This window comes from Canis lupus, chromosome 12 (genome assembly GCF_048164855.1).
Source record: "Canis lupus baileyi chromosome 12, mCanLup2.hap1, whole genome shotgun sequence".
NCBI lineage: Eukaryota > Metazoa > Chordata > Mammalia > Carnivora > Canidae > Canis > Canis lupus.
Window position 1 is genome coordinate 8,291,867 of NC_132849.1, and position 14,654 is coordinate 8,306,520.

General features: G+C 43.4%; 1 protein-coding gene across 2 annotated transcripts in view; it reads left to right on the forward strand.

Annotated features, from left to right (window-relative positions):
• Positions 1-13,675, forward strand: part of HMGCS2 (3-hydroxy-3-methylglutaryl-CoA synthase 2) — an 18,238-nt gene extending 4,563 nt beyond the window's left edge. Inside the window, exons 2-10 of one of the 2 annotated variants that reach the window (XM_072769564.1) lie at positions 2,209-2,663; positions 4,255-4,380; positions 4,947-5,111; positions 6,442-6,607; positions 8,133-8,303; positions 9,124-9,230; positions 10,055-10,180; positions 11,424-11,532; positions 13,239-13,675. In XM_072769564.1, coding sequence (XP_072625665.1) covers positions 2,209-2,663; positions 4,255-4,380; positions 4,947-5,111; positions 6,442-6,607; positions 8,133-8,303; positions 9,124-9,230; positions 10,055-10,180; positions 11,424-11,530 — 1,423 coding nt within the window. In that variant the 3' untranslated portion in view covers positions 11,531-11,532; positions 13,239-13,675. Of the gene's footprint in view, positions 1-2,208; positions 2,664-4,254; positions 4,381-4,946; positions 5,112-6,441; positions 6,608-8,132; positions 8,304-9,123; positions 9,231-10,054; positions 10,181-11,423; positions 11,536-13,238 lie in introns of both variants that reach the window. The other variant, XM_072769563.1, reaches the window with a different exon arrangement.
• Positions 13,676-14,654: the final 979 nt, after the last annotated feature.

Here is a 14,654-nt window from a genome sequence, read left to right on the forward strand (position 1 = left end):
TTATTTTTTATTGGTGTTCAATTTAGTAACATACAGAATAACCCCCAGTGCCTGTCACCCATTCACTCCCACCCCCCGCCCTCCTCCCCTTCTACCACCCCTAGTTCCTTTCCCAGAGTTAGCAGTCTTTACGTTCTGTCTCCCTTTCTGATATTTCCCACACATTTCTTCTCCCTTCCCTTATATTCCCTTTCACTATTATTTAGATTCCCCAAATGAATGAGAACATATAATGTTTGTCCTTCTCCGACTGACTTACTTCACTCAGCATAATACCCTCCAGTTCCATCCACGTTGAAGCAAATGGTGGGTATTTGTCATTTCTAATAGCTGAGTAATATTCCATTGTATACATAAACTACATCTTCTTTATCCATTCATCTTTCGTTGGACACCGAGGCTCCTTCCACAGTTTGGCTATCGTGGCCATTGCTGCTATAAACATCGGGGTGCAGGTGTCCCGGCGTTTCATTGCATTTGTATCTTTGGGGTAAATCCCCAACAGTGCAATTGCTGGGTCATAGGGCAGGTATATTTTTAACTGTTTGAGGAACCTCCACACAGTTTTCCAGAGTGGCTGCACCAGTTCACATTCCCACCAACAGTGTAAAAGGGTTCCCTTTTCTCCGCATCCTCTCCAACATTTGTTGTTTCCTGCCTTGTTAATTTTCCCCATTCTCACTGGTGTGAGGTGGTATCTCATTGTGGTTTTGATTTGTATTTCCCTGATGGCAAGTGATGCAGAGCATTTTCTCATGTGCATGTTGGCCATGTCTATGTCTTCCTCTGTGAGATTTCTGTTCATGTCTTTTGCCCATTTCATGATTGGATTGTTTGTTTCTTTGGTGTTGAGTTTAATAAGTTCTTTAGGGATCTTGGAAACTAGCCCTTTATCTGATATGTCATTTGCAAATATCTTCTCCCATTCTGTAGGTTGTCTTTGAGTTTTGTTGACTGTATCCTTTGCTGTGCAAAAGCTTCTTATCTTGATGAAGTCCCAATAGTTCATTTTTGCTTTTGTTTCTTTTGCCTTTGTGGATGTATCTTGCAAGAAGTTACTATGGCCGAGTTCAAAAAGGGTGTTGCCTGTGTTCTCCTCTAGAATTTTGATGGACTCTTGTCTCACATTTAGATCTTTCATCCATTTTGAGTTTATCTTTGTGTATGGTGAAAGAGAGTGGTCTAGTTTCATTCTTCTGCATGTGGATGTCCAATTTTCCCAGCACCATTTATTGAAGAGACTGTCTTTCTTCCAGTGGATAGTCTTTCCTCCTTTATCGAATATTAGTTGACCATAAAGTTGAGGGTCCACTTCTGGATTCTCTATTCTGTTCCATTGATCTATGTGTCTGTTTTTGTGCCAGTACCACACTGTCTTGATGACCACAGCTTTGTAGTACAACCTGAAATCTGGCATTGTGATGCCCCCAGATATGGTTTTCTTTTTTAAAATTCCCCTGGCTATTCGGGGTCTTTTCTGATTCCACACAAATCTTAAAATAATTTGTTCTAACTCTCTGAGGAAAGTCCATGGTATTTTGATAGGGATTGCATTAAACGTGTATATTGCCCTGGGTAACATTGACATTTTCACAATATTAATTCTGCCAATCCATGAGCATGGAATATTTTTCCATCTCTTTGTGTCTTCCTCAATTTCTTTCAGAAGTGTTCTATAGTTTTGAGGGTATAGATCCTTTACATCTTTGGTTAGGTTTATTCCTAGGTATCTTATGCTTTTGGGTGCAATTGTAAATGGGATTGACTCCTTAATTTCCCTTTCTTCAGTCTCATTGTTAGTGTATAGAAATGCCACTGACTTCTGGGCATTGATTTTGTATCCTGCCACGCTACCGAATTGCTGTATGAGTTCTAGCAATCTTGGGGTGGAGACTTTTGGGTTTTCTATGTAGAGTATCATGTCATCGGCAAAGAGGGAGAGTTTGACTTCTTCTTTGCTAAGGCAGCTTTCTTAACATCAGGAAAAGTAGACTTGGTGGCAGGACTATCACAAAGATAAATTGAAGAGGGACCTTTGATAAGGATAAAAGGGTTAACTCAACAGAAAGATAACCACCTTAAACTTGTACTCATCTGATAATATAGCTTCAAAACACATGAAAAATGAATGAAATGATTGCTATATTGTATTTTGAGGAGACTGGCTGGAGACCATTACTAGGATTTTGATTGTTATCTCCACTACAGGCTTTCTACAATCTCTGCTGGCCCCTTGGCCAAAACAGACACTTGGCCAAAGGATGTGGGCATCCTTGCCCTGGAGGTCTATTTCCCTGCCCAGTATGTGGACCAAACAGACCTGGAGAAGTATAACAATGTGGAAGCAGGGAGGTACACGGTGGGCTTGGGCCAAACCCATATGGGCTTCTGCTCCGTCCAGGAGGACATCAACTCCCTGTGCCTGACGGTGGTGCAGCGGCTGATGGAACGCACACAGCTCCCATGGGACTCTGTGGGTTGGCTGGAAGTGGGCACTGAGACCATCATTGACAGGTCCAAGGCTGTCAAAACAGTGCTCATGGAGCTCTTCCAGGATTCGGGCAATACTGACATTGAGGGCATAGATACCACCAATGCCTGCTACGGTGGCACTGCCTCCCTCTTCAATGCTGCCAACTGGGTGGAATCCAGCTCCTGGGATGGTATGTGCTTCCCAAGATCTTATGTAAGAAAGGAACTGGGTTAGAGGTTGAATCCTCAGTTTTGTTTCTTCATTTCCCCAGCGATTTCATCAGGGAGGGGACGACAACCTATTCACACAGCTGCTGCTATCATCGACAACCACAATGATGATAAATGCTTAGACCTGGATAGCTTTATACTGTTAATTAGGTAGCGTGTTCACATAGCCATTCATTTAGACCCCCAAAGCTTCCTAATACCTAGGTACTTCCTAATACCTAGGAAGTAGGTATTATGCCTGATTTATAGGTAAGAAAAGTGGAGGATCTGATATCTTAAATATAGTGTGTGGCATGGATGAGACACCCAACCAAATCCAACATATTCCTATTTCTCATAAGTTTCTCCTGAGCCTCTGAGAGATGGAGATTTAAACAAGCTTGTGTATTAAAGAGAAAGCATGCCGGTAGAAATAGACCTAAAGAACCACAGGATAAAAAAACAAAACAAAGAAAAGAGTCACAGGATAAACTATTACATGGAGTATTTATTCTCTTACTCCCTTGCCTGGTTACTAGGAAATTATCTTTTGCTTAACATATTTTTTTTAAAATTATTTTATTTATCTGCTTATTTATGAGAGAAGGAAGTGGGGATGGACAGAGGGCATGGGATAAGCAGACTCTGTGCTGAGCCCCCAAGCCCAGTGCTGGGCTTGATCCCACGACCCTGAGATCATGACCTGACTGAAATCAAGAGTTGGATACTGAATCCCCTGAGCCATTAAGGCACTGTATATTTTGTACTCAATATATTATCCTGTATCTTGCTTAAATCCCTTAACTACTTTCAGCCTCAGAGCTCTATTTGGCAACCAGCCTTGCAGGGCTGGTAAAAGGACTGTACAAGAGATCCACAGGGATGCGAACGAATATTATCTGTATAGTCAAGGCACTTAGTATGTTTACTAAGTGGAAACTGGAATTTAAAACATTCATAATTAAAATGATTTATAATTAATATAATTAATGTAAGTTATAACATTGATTATAAATTCTTAATGTTGGCAGGGACCTTAGAGATTATCTAACCCAATATTCTTTATTTCAAAGCAAGGCCAAAAAGAGGTGGATGATTTGCTGTGCAGTGCATTTCCACACTGCCATTCAGAGATCTTCTCGCCCATCTGAAGAAGTGTGTGTGTGTATATATATATATATATATATATATATATATATATTTTCCAACTCCAAATATATAAAAAATATATATATTTATATTTGGGGTTGGAGTTGGAATTGTTATAATTCTTAGAAGAAATTTCTTGGGTTTCAATGAATTTGTGTTAGAATCCTGACTCTGAATCCTTATCATGTCATCTATTAATTGTGTGGCTTGGGCCAAGTGACTGAAGTTCTTTGGGCCTCCATTTCTGTGTGGATAAGGAGGGAGTAACTGTACCTGATATATAGACTTATCATGAGGAAAGAGATTTTTATTTTTGTTCACTGGTCTGTCTTCAGTACTCAAAATTGTGCCTTGCTCACAGTCTACTTGAAATTTGTGTAGTGATCTCCAGTAGAGATAATTACTTCTTGTCTCTCATTACAGGTCGCTATGCGATGGTGGTCTGTGGAGACATTGCAGTGTATCCCAGTGGGAATGCTCGCCCCACAGGTGGGGCTGGAGCTGTGGCCATGCTAGTTGGGCCCAAGGCCCCTCTGACCCTCGAGAGAGGTCTGTGATAAACTGTGGAAATGTGGTACCAAGAGACTGTGCACAGCAAATGCATAGCTCCCAATCCCAAGTTGGCATACCCACTACGCAGGGCTGAAGTATGGATTTGAGGATGACATGGCTTGCCTTCAAGGGGCTGAACTGGGGAACAAAGGGCAGAGAGGAAGGAAAGAGAGGGATTAGTGAGGTTTCCTCTTCTGCACCATCATGCATTGTAATAATGATGCATGGAATGTATGACATTGGCGCTGCAGATGAGGCTCTTTAAGGAGCCTGACTGACAATTTAAGGTGAAAGAAGATAATTGGGTATAAGGAGAAAGGTTCTCCTTTGAGACTTTTGGCATCTATTCCAGATTTGGTTAAGGCCATATACGTATGGAAATGGAAATATAAATCTCATTTATATGAGTAACCATCTATTCAACTCCCTTTAAATTTGGGAGGGAATTTGAGTGGGCTCAGACAGAGAAAGGCCAAGAAACTGTTAGTACATGGCTCTCCATCCTCTCTGCTCCATGAGGGCTGTGTTATACAGTCCCTGAATCTCTCTGTGTGCCTTGCCAGGGCTTAGAGGAACCCACATGGAGAATGTATACGACTTCTACAAACCAGATGCGGCTACAGAGTACCCAATAGTGGATGGGAAGCTCTCCATCCAGTGCTACCTACGGGCCTTGGACAGGTGTTACACATTATACCGTCAAAAAATCCAGAAACAGTGGAAACAAGGTATGGGACTCAGAGGACAGAAAGTAGATATTCTATTTCTGGGGCCATGAGTTGGTTCTAAAAGTTTTAGACAAAGTTTCTTCTCCCCTTAAAAATGATCTCAAGGGAGTTGCTTCATGTTCCCTTCCTCCTACACCCTTCTCTGGGTCTATGCTAAAGTCCATCTGGAAGCAATCCAAATTCAAGTATGAACCTGCCTCTAACTTGAGCTAAATGAAAGAAAGTAAACAACCTAGGGCCAAAGCTGCCAATAGGAAACCAGTGGGTGTCAGCCACCTAGGGAGGTGCTGTGGTGAATCAAGAATAACCACATCCTACTGGGGCTTGGATTTGTTTCTGTTGAAGTCAGGATTGATTTGACTCACAGTTTGTAATTTGCTACCTTTTAAAGTCTGATCGATGATGAAAAATCTTACTTCTACTCTCAGTGTACTAAAGTGTTAGTGATTTTTCTTTGGATGGTAATGTTACAAATTAATTTTATATTCACCCTTAGTTTGAGTTTCCCTGCTAAGAAAATATGTACTGCTTTCATAATCGGGAAACAAACTTTATTTTAAAAGTTCAGAGCAATCTACTTTAAAAAACAGAAGGGTTCTTACCTGATTAACCATGGCCTGAAGGGCACCTGGATAGGCAGTTTTCAGTGTGGGAAAAGGCACTTGTGGAAGTGTCAGAGCACGGATGCTATAGGGGTGGCCTTAGGAGCCACGTCTTACCCCTTTCCACTGCACTGAAACAGATGCCAGCCATCACTGCTGGCTCCTATGAGTAAGCAGTGGACTTGGACTTCTCTACCTTCCATCCACTGTAAACTTGCTATTGGCTAATTGCTCTCACCAACTCTGAATTCTTTCAGCATTCTAATTTTGCTCCTTAACCTAATATAGAATTTGATTGATGCTGCTTTGGCTCTCAGTACTAAGAGACAGTGTGGGGTGTCGATAGGTTCAGAGACATCAGAACCTAAATCCAATGTCAGCCATTTTCAAGCTGGGTAACCTTGGACACATGACCTATCTTCATATTTTAGAGACTTTGTTTCCTCCTCTGAAAAATAAAGAAAGTAACACAACACTAGTTTGATTTGGAGGAATTATCTGTCATAAAGGTTGGCAATAGTAGACAGGAAGAAAACATTTGTTTCTTTTTTCCTTTCTTTATAAGTAGAGTGCTTAGTAAAATGCTTGTAAAGTCAATGAACAAACCTTAAATGTGTTTGCTGGAGTAGGAGCTGCCACAAGACTCTCAGCATACTTAGGTCTTGGGGTGTAGGTCTACGTGGCTCATCTGCCATGGCACATCCTTACTTTCACACTTCCTCTTCCAGCTGGCATCGATCGGCCTTTCACTCTCGATGACTTACAGTTTATGATCTTTCACACACCCTTCTGCAAGATGGTCCAGAAATCCCTGGCTCGCCTGATGTTCAATGACTTCCTGTCAGCCAGCAGTGACACACAGACCAGCCTCTATAAGGAGCTGGAGACCTTCAGGTAGGTCCTCTTTGGGGAACCTAGAGGTTCTTGAGGGCTGAGGAAGGAGGAGATTTCCTCACACCTTGAGTTTGTATCATCAGCCAACCCTGCGGGGAGGGGACAGTCCTCCAACAGAATAGAAATGACACCAAGTCCATATGGTCTGCATAAGGCCCTCCACCTTTTATCTCTAGGGAACACAGGGAATTTGCCAGCACCTCTAAATAAAGTGGCTATAAGAAGCGTCAGAGAATAAGAAAAAGGGGAAAGGGAGAGTGGATAAATCATTCAGTCAGTAAACATTTTGTGAGCATCAACTATGCGTCAGGCATCATTCTAGACTCTAGGGATACCAAAATGAATGTGACTCCATGATCCTTGCCTCAAGGATCTTACAGTCTTTATGGACAGAAACACCTCAAAGCAAATAATCACAGTACAGGATGGCAACTTGGGAGCAACAGGCCTCATTCTCACTTGCCATTGTTGAGTTAATGTCTTGCCCTATTAACTTAATTTCCCTATCTATGAAGTGGAGATAGTCCAGCTCACCCCCTTTGAAGAATATTGTTTATTGATGCATTACTCCAAGACATATAGAAAAGAATTATCTTCAATACACAATTCCCACTGGAAACAAAATATTCCCTTTTCTTCTTGGTAGCTGTTTAGTTCAAGTTTTGGAGTATTCTACCAATATTTGTCCCCATTACTAACTATTACTACTAACCCTGCCACTAACATCAAACACAAAACATCAAAATGAGCACAAACACTACTTATAAGACTTGCCCCATGAAAAAAAAATCTAACATATATCAAAGACAATAGTTTAATATCATTAATATATGGAAGTCTCATCAGTGATAAACACCCTAATAGAAAAATAAACAAAAGATATGGACCAGAAATTTCCCCAAAGAAGAAATGCACAGGATCCTATTTTCAAATGTTCTTACTCATTAGTAGCAAATTTAAACAAGTTACCATTTTCCTTACATAGCCTTTAAAAATTTTTGAATGCCCAGAATTGATGAGGCTCTGGGAAAACAGGCAACAGTAGATGTGTAAATTGATACAAGGGCTTTGGGGAGAAAAAGAAAACACAAAACAAAGGCCCAAAATGGCTCAGTAAATCCACGTGTGTGAGGGAACATGTAGTGCTTAAACTGGGGAGGACAGGAATGGGTAGATTGGTTCTAGTAGGGCACATCATATCATGGCTCATTCTGCAGCCTTTAAAATGCTTAGGGATGATGATTTAAGGTCATAGAGAAAATTAGTTAGTGATTCATGCTGAATAGAATATATAGCATGCTTTTGTTTTCTAGTTAGCCTTATGAAAACAGGGATGGATGCCACAAGAAAAATTGACCCAAATGCACTCTGAATGGTAGGACTTTGTGCTTGTCTGTATTTCCAAATATTTTGTAGTAAAAATATGTGTCTAAAAGTCTCTCCAGGAGCTCTTACTTTTCCCCCTTGCTGTCTCTTTCCCCTTCTGTGGTCTCTCACCTGGCCTGTGTCTCTGGCTGCCTCCCAGGGGGCTGAAGCTGGAAGACACCTACACCAACAAGGACATGGATAAAGCACTTCAAAAGGTCTCCCTGGACTCATTCAACAAGAAAACCAAGGCCTCCCTTTACCTCTCCACACACAATGGGAATATGTACACCTCATCTCTTTACGGGTGCCTGGCTTCCCTTCTGTCCCAGTGAGTACTGCACGTAGCCCTGCCTCCTACCCCCCACCTTATGGTCTGAGGGGTAAACCAGGTTTGGTTCATCTTCTGACCCAGAAATTTTTAAATAACCCATAAATGAGGTCTAAATACCACTTATTAGCTTTGATCTTGGAAAAATACTTGACCTCTACATGCTTCACTTGCTCCATCTATAAAACATGCACAATAACAATACCTACTGTCTAGTGTTTTGACAAATGTTAAATTATAAATGCATTTATAATTTATATTTATAATGCATTTATAAATGCATAAATGTTAAATTATAAATGCTAATCCTCATCAAGTGCTTGGATGCTAGTTGTTATTTCTATTGATATTCTGTTTATGGGTTTTATAAGGAAATGCTTTACTATAGTACCTGCACATAACATAGGAGATACATATATGGACTCAATCAAATTATTACTGTTGAGGGGATGATAAAAAGGTACAACTGCTGAAACACTGCCAGAAAACCTGGAAGCCTTGAAGTGGCCTGACCTCCAAACCTCAGATTTCACTGAATTCTTCTTGTCCTCATAGGAGGGGAGAAGCTCCTTTTATGCCCCAAATTCTGTTATGCTCAATGTGCTTTTTGTATCTTAGATTTTGGCCAGTCCCCTGGCAAGTTTTCTTCTTTCTGAGTCTATCTACAGGGTCTTCCAAAAGCTCATCTTCGTGCAAAATGCCTGGAGCCCATTTCTACTTGCAAGTCATTGACTAGATTGGGGTGATAGGTTTATGGTTTATTTGAAGGACAGAATATAATGCCAATGCACTTCTTGGGTTTTGATTTCTTTCCATGCAGGCACTCTGCCCAAGACTTGGCTGGCTCCAGGATTGGGGCCTTCTCTTACGGCTCTGGCTTGGCAGCAAGTTTTTTTTCATTTAGAGTGTCCCAGGATGCTTCTCCAGGTGAGTCCTGTCTTTCTATTGGCACTTCTGGTAAGATTCTTCCGATAAAAGAAACCACTCTCTGCCTCACCACTACTGAGGCTCATCTGGACAGAATAATGTTGAGCTTAAGTATAGAGGAATTGGGGCACCTATGTGGCTCAGTCAGTTAAGCATCTGCCTTCAGCTCAGGTATAGATCTCCAGGTCCTGGGATGGTGTCCCACAACAGGCTTCCTACTCAGCGGGGAGTCTGCTTCTCCCTCTCCTTCTGCCCCTATCCCTGCTTGTGCTCTTTCTATTTCTGTCTGTCTGTCTCTCAAATTAAATAAATAAATAAATCTCTGGAAAAAAAAAAAAAAAGAAGAGAGGAACTCCCTGAAGGGATTTAAGCAATGGAGTACATTTGTATACTATATATAGTTGAAGCATTTGCCTGGCTACTACTTGGAACTAGGTTGAAGAGAAACAAAGGTAGAAAGGGGAAACAGGTTGTTCCAGCAAACAGTCCAGGCAGGAGGTAATTAATGGCCATTTGGTTGCAACTGGTTAAAGAGAAGTTGATGGATTTGAGATTTTCAATACATGTTTTTGATTACTTTATGTCAGATGGGATCAAGGGTGTACATCTTAGCACTATGTGGGACATACCTGGAATAAAAGAGTGTGTCTCCCCATATGTTTCACTAACATTATGTTTGCTGATTTTTATCATTTCTCAATATTCCAAGTCACACACAGCACTTTCCGCCAGGGTTGGAGCTCCCACAGAACCTGGCTCTCTATTGGGCTTGCAGTGATAATGACAGTGAAAGCAGATTTAACAATCTTGCCTTTGATTCCCAGGATCCCCCCTGGAGAAGCTGGTGTCTAGTATGTCAGACCTGCCAAAACGTCTCGCCTCCCGGAAGCGTATGTCCCCTCAGGAGTTCACAGAAATAATGGACCAAAGGGAACAATTCTACCATAAGGGTAAGAAAAAGACAGAGAGAAAGGAGAAGGAAATTTTCTCAGATTCCACTCTGTCAGTGGCAGAGAACTGGAGATTCATCATAGGTCTGGACTATAGTGGCCCGGGCTGAGGATGTCTATGAGATATGATTGGGAGAAAATCTGTTAGGTCCAAAGGAGCAAAAATTGGGTGGTAAAGCAGAAGGCAGAGTGGAGAAGAGGTGTGAGGCAGCATGTACCTTCTTGGTATAGATTGTAGTTAACTACTCAAAACAGGATGCTGAAAATGCAGTCCCAAGGACACCAGACATGTGGTCTTGGAAATGGCTATCTATGCAACGGTTAAAAGAGCCCAGACTTTGGAGATAGATATTCAAATCTAAACCAACCTGTGACACTCACTAGCTCTTCATCTTTGGGAAAATTATTGAAGTTTTCTCAGTTGTCTTACTTCTAAAATCATACCAACTTTGCAGGATTGCCAAAGAGATTAATTGAATTAATGTACTTAAATAAATTATCAACAGATATTACTGTTTTTGCTCACCTGCCCCCTTTCCCTATCAAACATAAAAAACAAAATATTGCCCAATAAAGCAACAAAGGAAAAGGAGCTAAAGTTATGACTAGAGAGACCAGATGGTGGTTTTAAAACCAATACCAAAACAAAACATCTTTTCTCAAGCAAGAGTTGGGACATATGGTTTGCAGTGTGGTCTGAAAGAAAGACAGAATATGCGGAACCGGGAATGTTCCAGAAAACCTAGGCCTAGTAGTCATCCATCTTCTCTGGAACAGGGGACACCTTAGGGCAAAGAGGAAAAGCAATTAAAATAGAAATAGGACTTCTGAGATGAGCATTGGTGGACAAAGACCAGAAATAATACAATGAGTCAGAGCCAGAGAACTTAGGGCATACTGGAAGACAGGGAGATCTGAGGTGTACATATACACTGGCAAGAGGACAGAAAGAGGACTTCAAGAGAAGAAGGTCATGTTCACTGTGGGAAAACGTCATACTCCTACACCAAATTTCTAATAGCCAAGGCTTATGTACTTGATCCAAGATGGCTGCTTGGATCAAGCACATAAGGTTAGTACTAGATCTAGTACAAGGTCCAGGGCTCTGCTGGGTTGTGACAGGTGGCTTCACAGCCCCTTGCCACACAGCCAGGAGAGCTTCAGGTGGAGGCATCCTTAGGACTCTTTTCTCTTCCCTAACCCCATGTAGCTTTTTGTAAGTATTGCCTCTTCTCGTTCACAGTGAATTTCTCACCACCTGGGGACACAAGCAGTCTTTTCCCAGGCACGTGGTACCTGGAGCGGGTGGATGAGCTGTATCGCCGCAAGTACGCACGGCGACCAGTGTAAAGGTGGTGAGTGACATTTTGTAGGGTTGGTGACATAAAGTTTTTCCTCTGGGTGACAGGTGCAATTCCAATAGTGTAACCAAGCCAGACAGGGTCTCCAACTCCAAAATGATCAGAAGTTTGTACTATTTGGGGAGTTTGTACTATCAGGAGCACATAGAATCCATGGGACTCTTTTTTCTAGAAAGACAAAAGCTGGGGAAAGGCCATGTTTTTAACTCTGGAATGTGAAAACAGCAACAACAACAACAACAACAACAACAACCTCATTTCCCTGATCTGCCCATGATAGGAAGATCCCCTAGAACTTTGATAGAAACAAATTTGGCATCTGTAAAGGAACCAGGCTATACACCTGAACCTACAGAACTCCTTCCTCCAAAGGAGTGAGATAGTAACAAAGATGAGTGGCTTCAGAAAAGGTAGATACTAGTGTGTTGGCAACAGATTCATGAAGAAACAAGGTGTTGGGAATTCTGTTGGAGCCAGAAGCCTTGGCACGAGGGGGCTTTGCCAGGCAGTTCCTCCTGGGGAACAGCAGTGAGATTTGGAAAGTCAGTGGAGAGGGGAGCAGAAGTAGAAAGAGAGAAGGGTTTCTGCAAGAGGACTGCCTGAGGGGGAGATGGGAGGATTTTTAAAGGAGAATCAAGAATTCAGAATTAAAATCGTACAGTTTATGGACCCAGACATCTGCCTTCAGTTTATCTAACAAGTTGGTAAAATAAGCAGAATAGAGGAGTGAGAAGCAATTTCTTCAATAACCCATAAATCTCAACAAATACAGTCCCCAAATACTCTGTGTGTGTGTGTGTGTGTGTGTGTGTGTGTGTGTGTGTTGTTTCCCTCCTTTGGTAGATGAAGGGTAAAAGCTTTGCCAAGGGCAGTATGTGAAGCAAGGGAAGAGGACGAGGTCCATGGGTAATGGAGATACCCAGATAAAGCAGGGAGATGACAGGGTATGCAGGATGCCCTCAGTTCACACCACTTGGCCTCCTCTGCTAGGATGTTAGGTGCTCAGCAAGGTGGACAAGGGGTCTGACAGGCAGGGGCTGCAGGGTGTGTTGACACCGTGAGCTCAGCAACCAGGGTTCCAGATTTAGATTTAGCACTGCCAGGGAGTTGTTTGTTTGCTTGCTTGCTTGTGAAATGATTCTTGAGGGCAAGTCAATGGCAAAGAGGGGACAATTAGGTATGCCAAGCTAGTTCAGTCATCAGAAGGAGAGATAGTGACAGAGAGAGAGAGAGAGAGAGAAATAATTTGGGATTTTCAAGGGACAGTTTCTAAACCAGGTTCCCTCCCTCCCATGATCTATAGCATCATACCTCTGAAGAGGAAAGCTGGGTTCCTGTCCTTGTCTCATGCTAATAACTCACATGAGCAAGCAACCTACAACAGTGAAATTTTAAGTGAATTAAAGATTTTATGTCGCTGTGGCACTCTGTGGAGTCTCTCTTCACTGTCCAGACTGTCCAGCCTGCTCTTCTGTCAGGCAGAACCATCATGGGGACCCTGCCCATGTCCCCTGGCTCCTGTGACATTGGGCACAGGTGGCTCAGAGGTCCAGGCTTGGAGCTGGGCAGGCTCCTGATGCGGGCAGGAGGGCCCCTCCGCATAGCCTTACCTCAGACAAGAAATAGGTACTGGGGGCAAGGGCAGAGGGATGCCCGGGGTGAGACTCACACTGAATGTCCTTCTTTTGCTTCTTTAGATCCTACAGATGGTGGTGCCTGGGAAATCTACACTAGCAGAGTTTCTGCCCATGGATCATGTTTTTAAAAGCACACTCTTAGATGGAAACGGATTGGATTGGACACCGTTGTCCCCAGAAGCAGCGACCCTGGAGAGTGAGGAGCCATCCTTAGTGGTCCTTCCTGCCTTTCTCTGCTGCAGTCACCGTCCTGGGCTAGTGGTGGGGCAGGGGTCCTCTGTGGAAGAGGGAGTGAGGAAGAGGGGAAGGCCTAGCCCAGAATCACCGCCCTCCAGACCTGGGATACAAATCCAGATAACTGCCTATCGTGTTCCCTCGTGGCCATTAGCCTTATTAGATTTCTGTGCTGTTACATCTTTATTCCTTTCTTAAGTTTTTCTATCAATTTCCAAATGTTGTAGCTGGTACTAAACCCATAAAACACACTGCAAAAGTGAGGAGGAAATCAGTCTTGTATTTCTTGGAAACTAGAGCACAGGCGTGCCCCAGCTGACATGCCCCAGCTGACATGCAGAGGAGCCTCCTGGACCTCCTGGCTCTGAGGGCCCCACTCTCTGGAGCCCCACCGACCCCCACAGCTGTAAAACTGTTGAGCACTCACCTCACACACACCTGCCTTAATGCAATTCCATTCTCCTAGGAACAGGGGAAACTGTGGGGACACACGGCCTCTGCACCCGGCTTCCTTCACTGATGTAAAGATGCCATCATGCAGTTTGGTCCGGAAATGACCTCAAGGGCAGCCGTAGCTCCTTGCTCAGAATTTGCCAGTGTTATCTGGGCAAATAAACACAGGGCCGAGGTTAGTACAGCATGCTTTCTGACTCCTCCAGCCAAAAAAGAGACTTCAGTTACCTAGCAGGGAATGCTTCTGCCAGAGACTGATTTGTCTCCCTTGGATTAGGGCACCACTTTTTCCAGGACCCTCGAACCAAATAGCCAGGGTTTGGGGAGGTGGAGATTGAGCTGGGGAGGGGTACAGAGGACACCAGCTCTTTTAAAAAGCTTCCTCAGCTGCCCTGCAGCAGGAGAGAAGATGGATTTCATCGGTGGGGAACAGGACTGGCTGGGAGGGGGCTGTCTGGAATAATAGGGCGCTGGGCACATGGGAAGGAGACGCTGAGCCAGCCCATGTCACTGTTTGCCCAGGGCTGCTCCTGTCAGCACAGGCCCCAGAAAATCTGAGTGAAATCCCGATTAGAGCAGCTGGTACAGCAGGGGCTGACTTCCCCAGGCCCCTCCAGGTGGTGCTGCACTCCTCTGTTACACCAGCTGTGGCGCCCCCTCTGCTGGCCCCCGCAGCCTGCTCCTCCCCCCAAGCTCTCTGGAGGCCCTTAGTCTGGTTGGCCTTCCTGGTAGCACAATACATGCCTCTCCTAAGATCTCGAGTGGCGTCTGTCGTCACGGGAAAAAGCC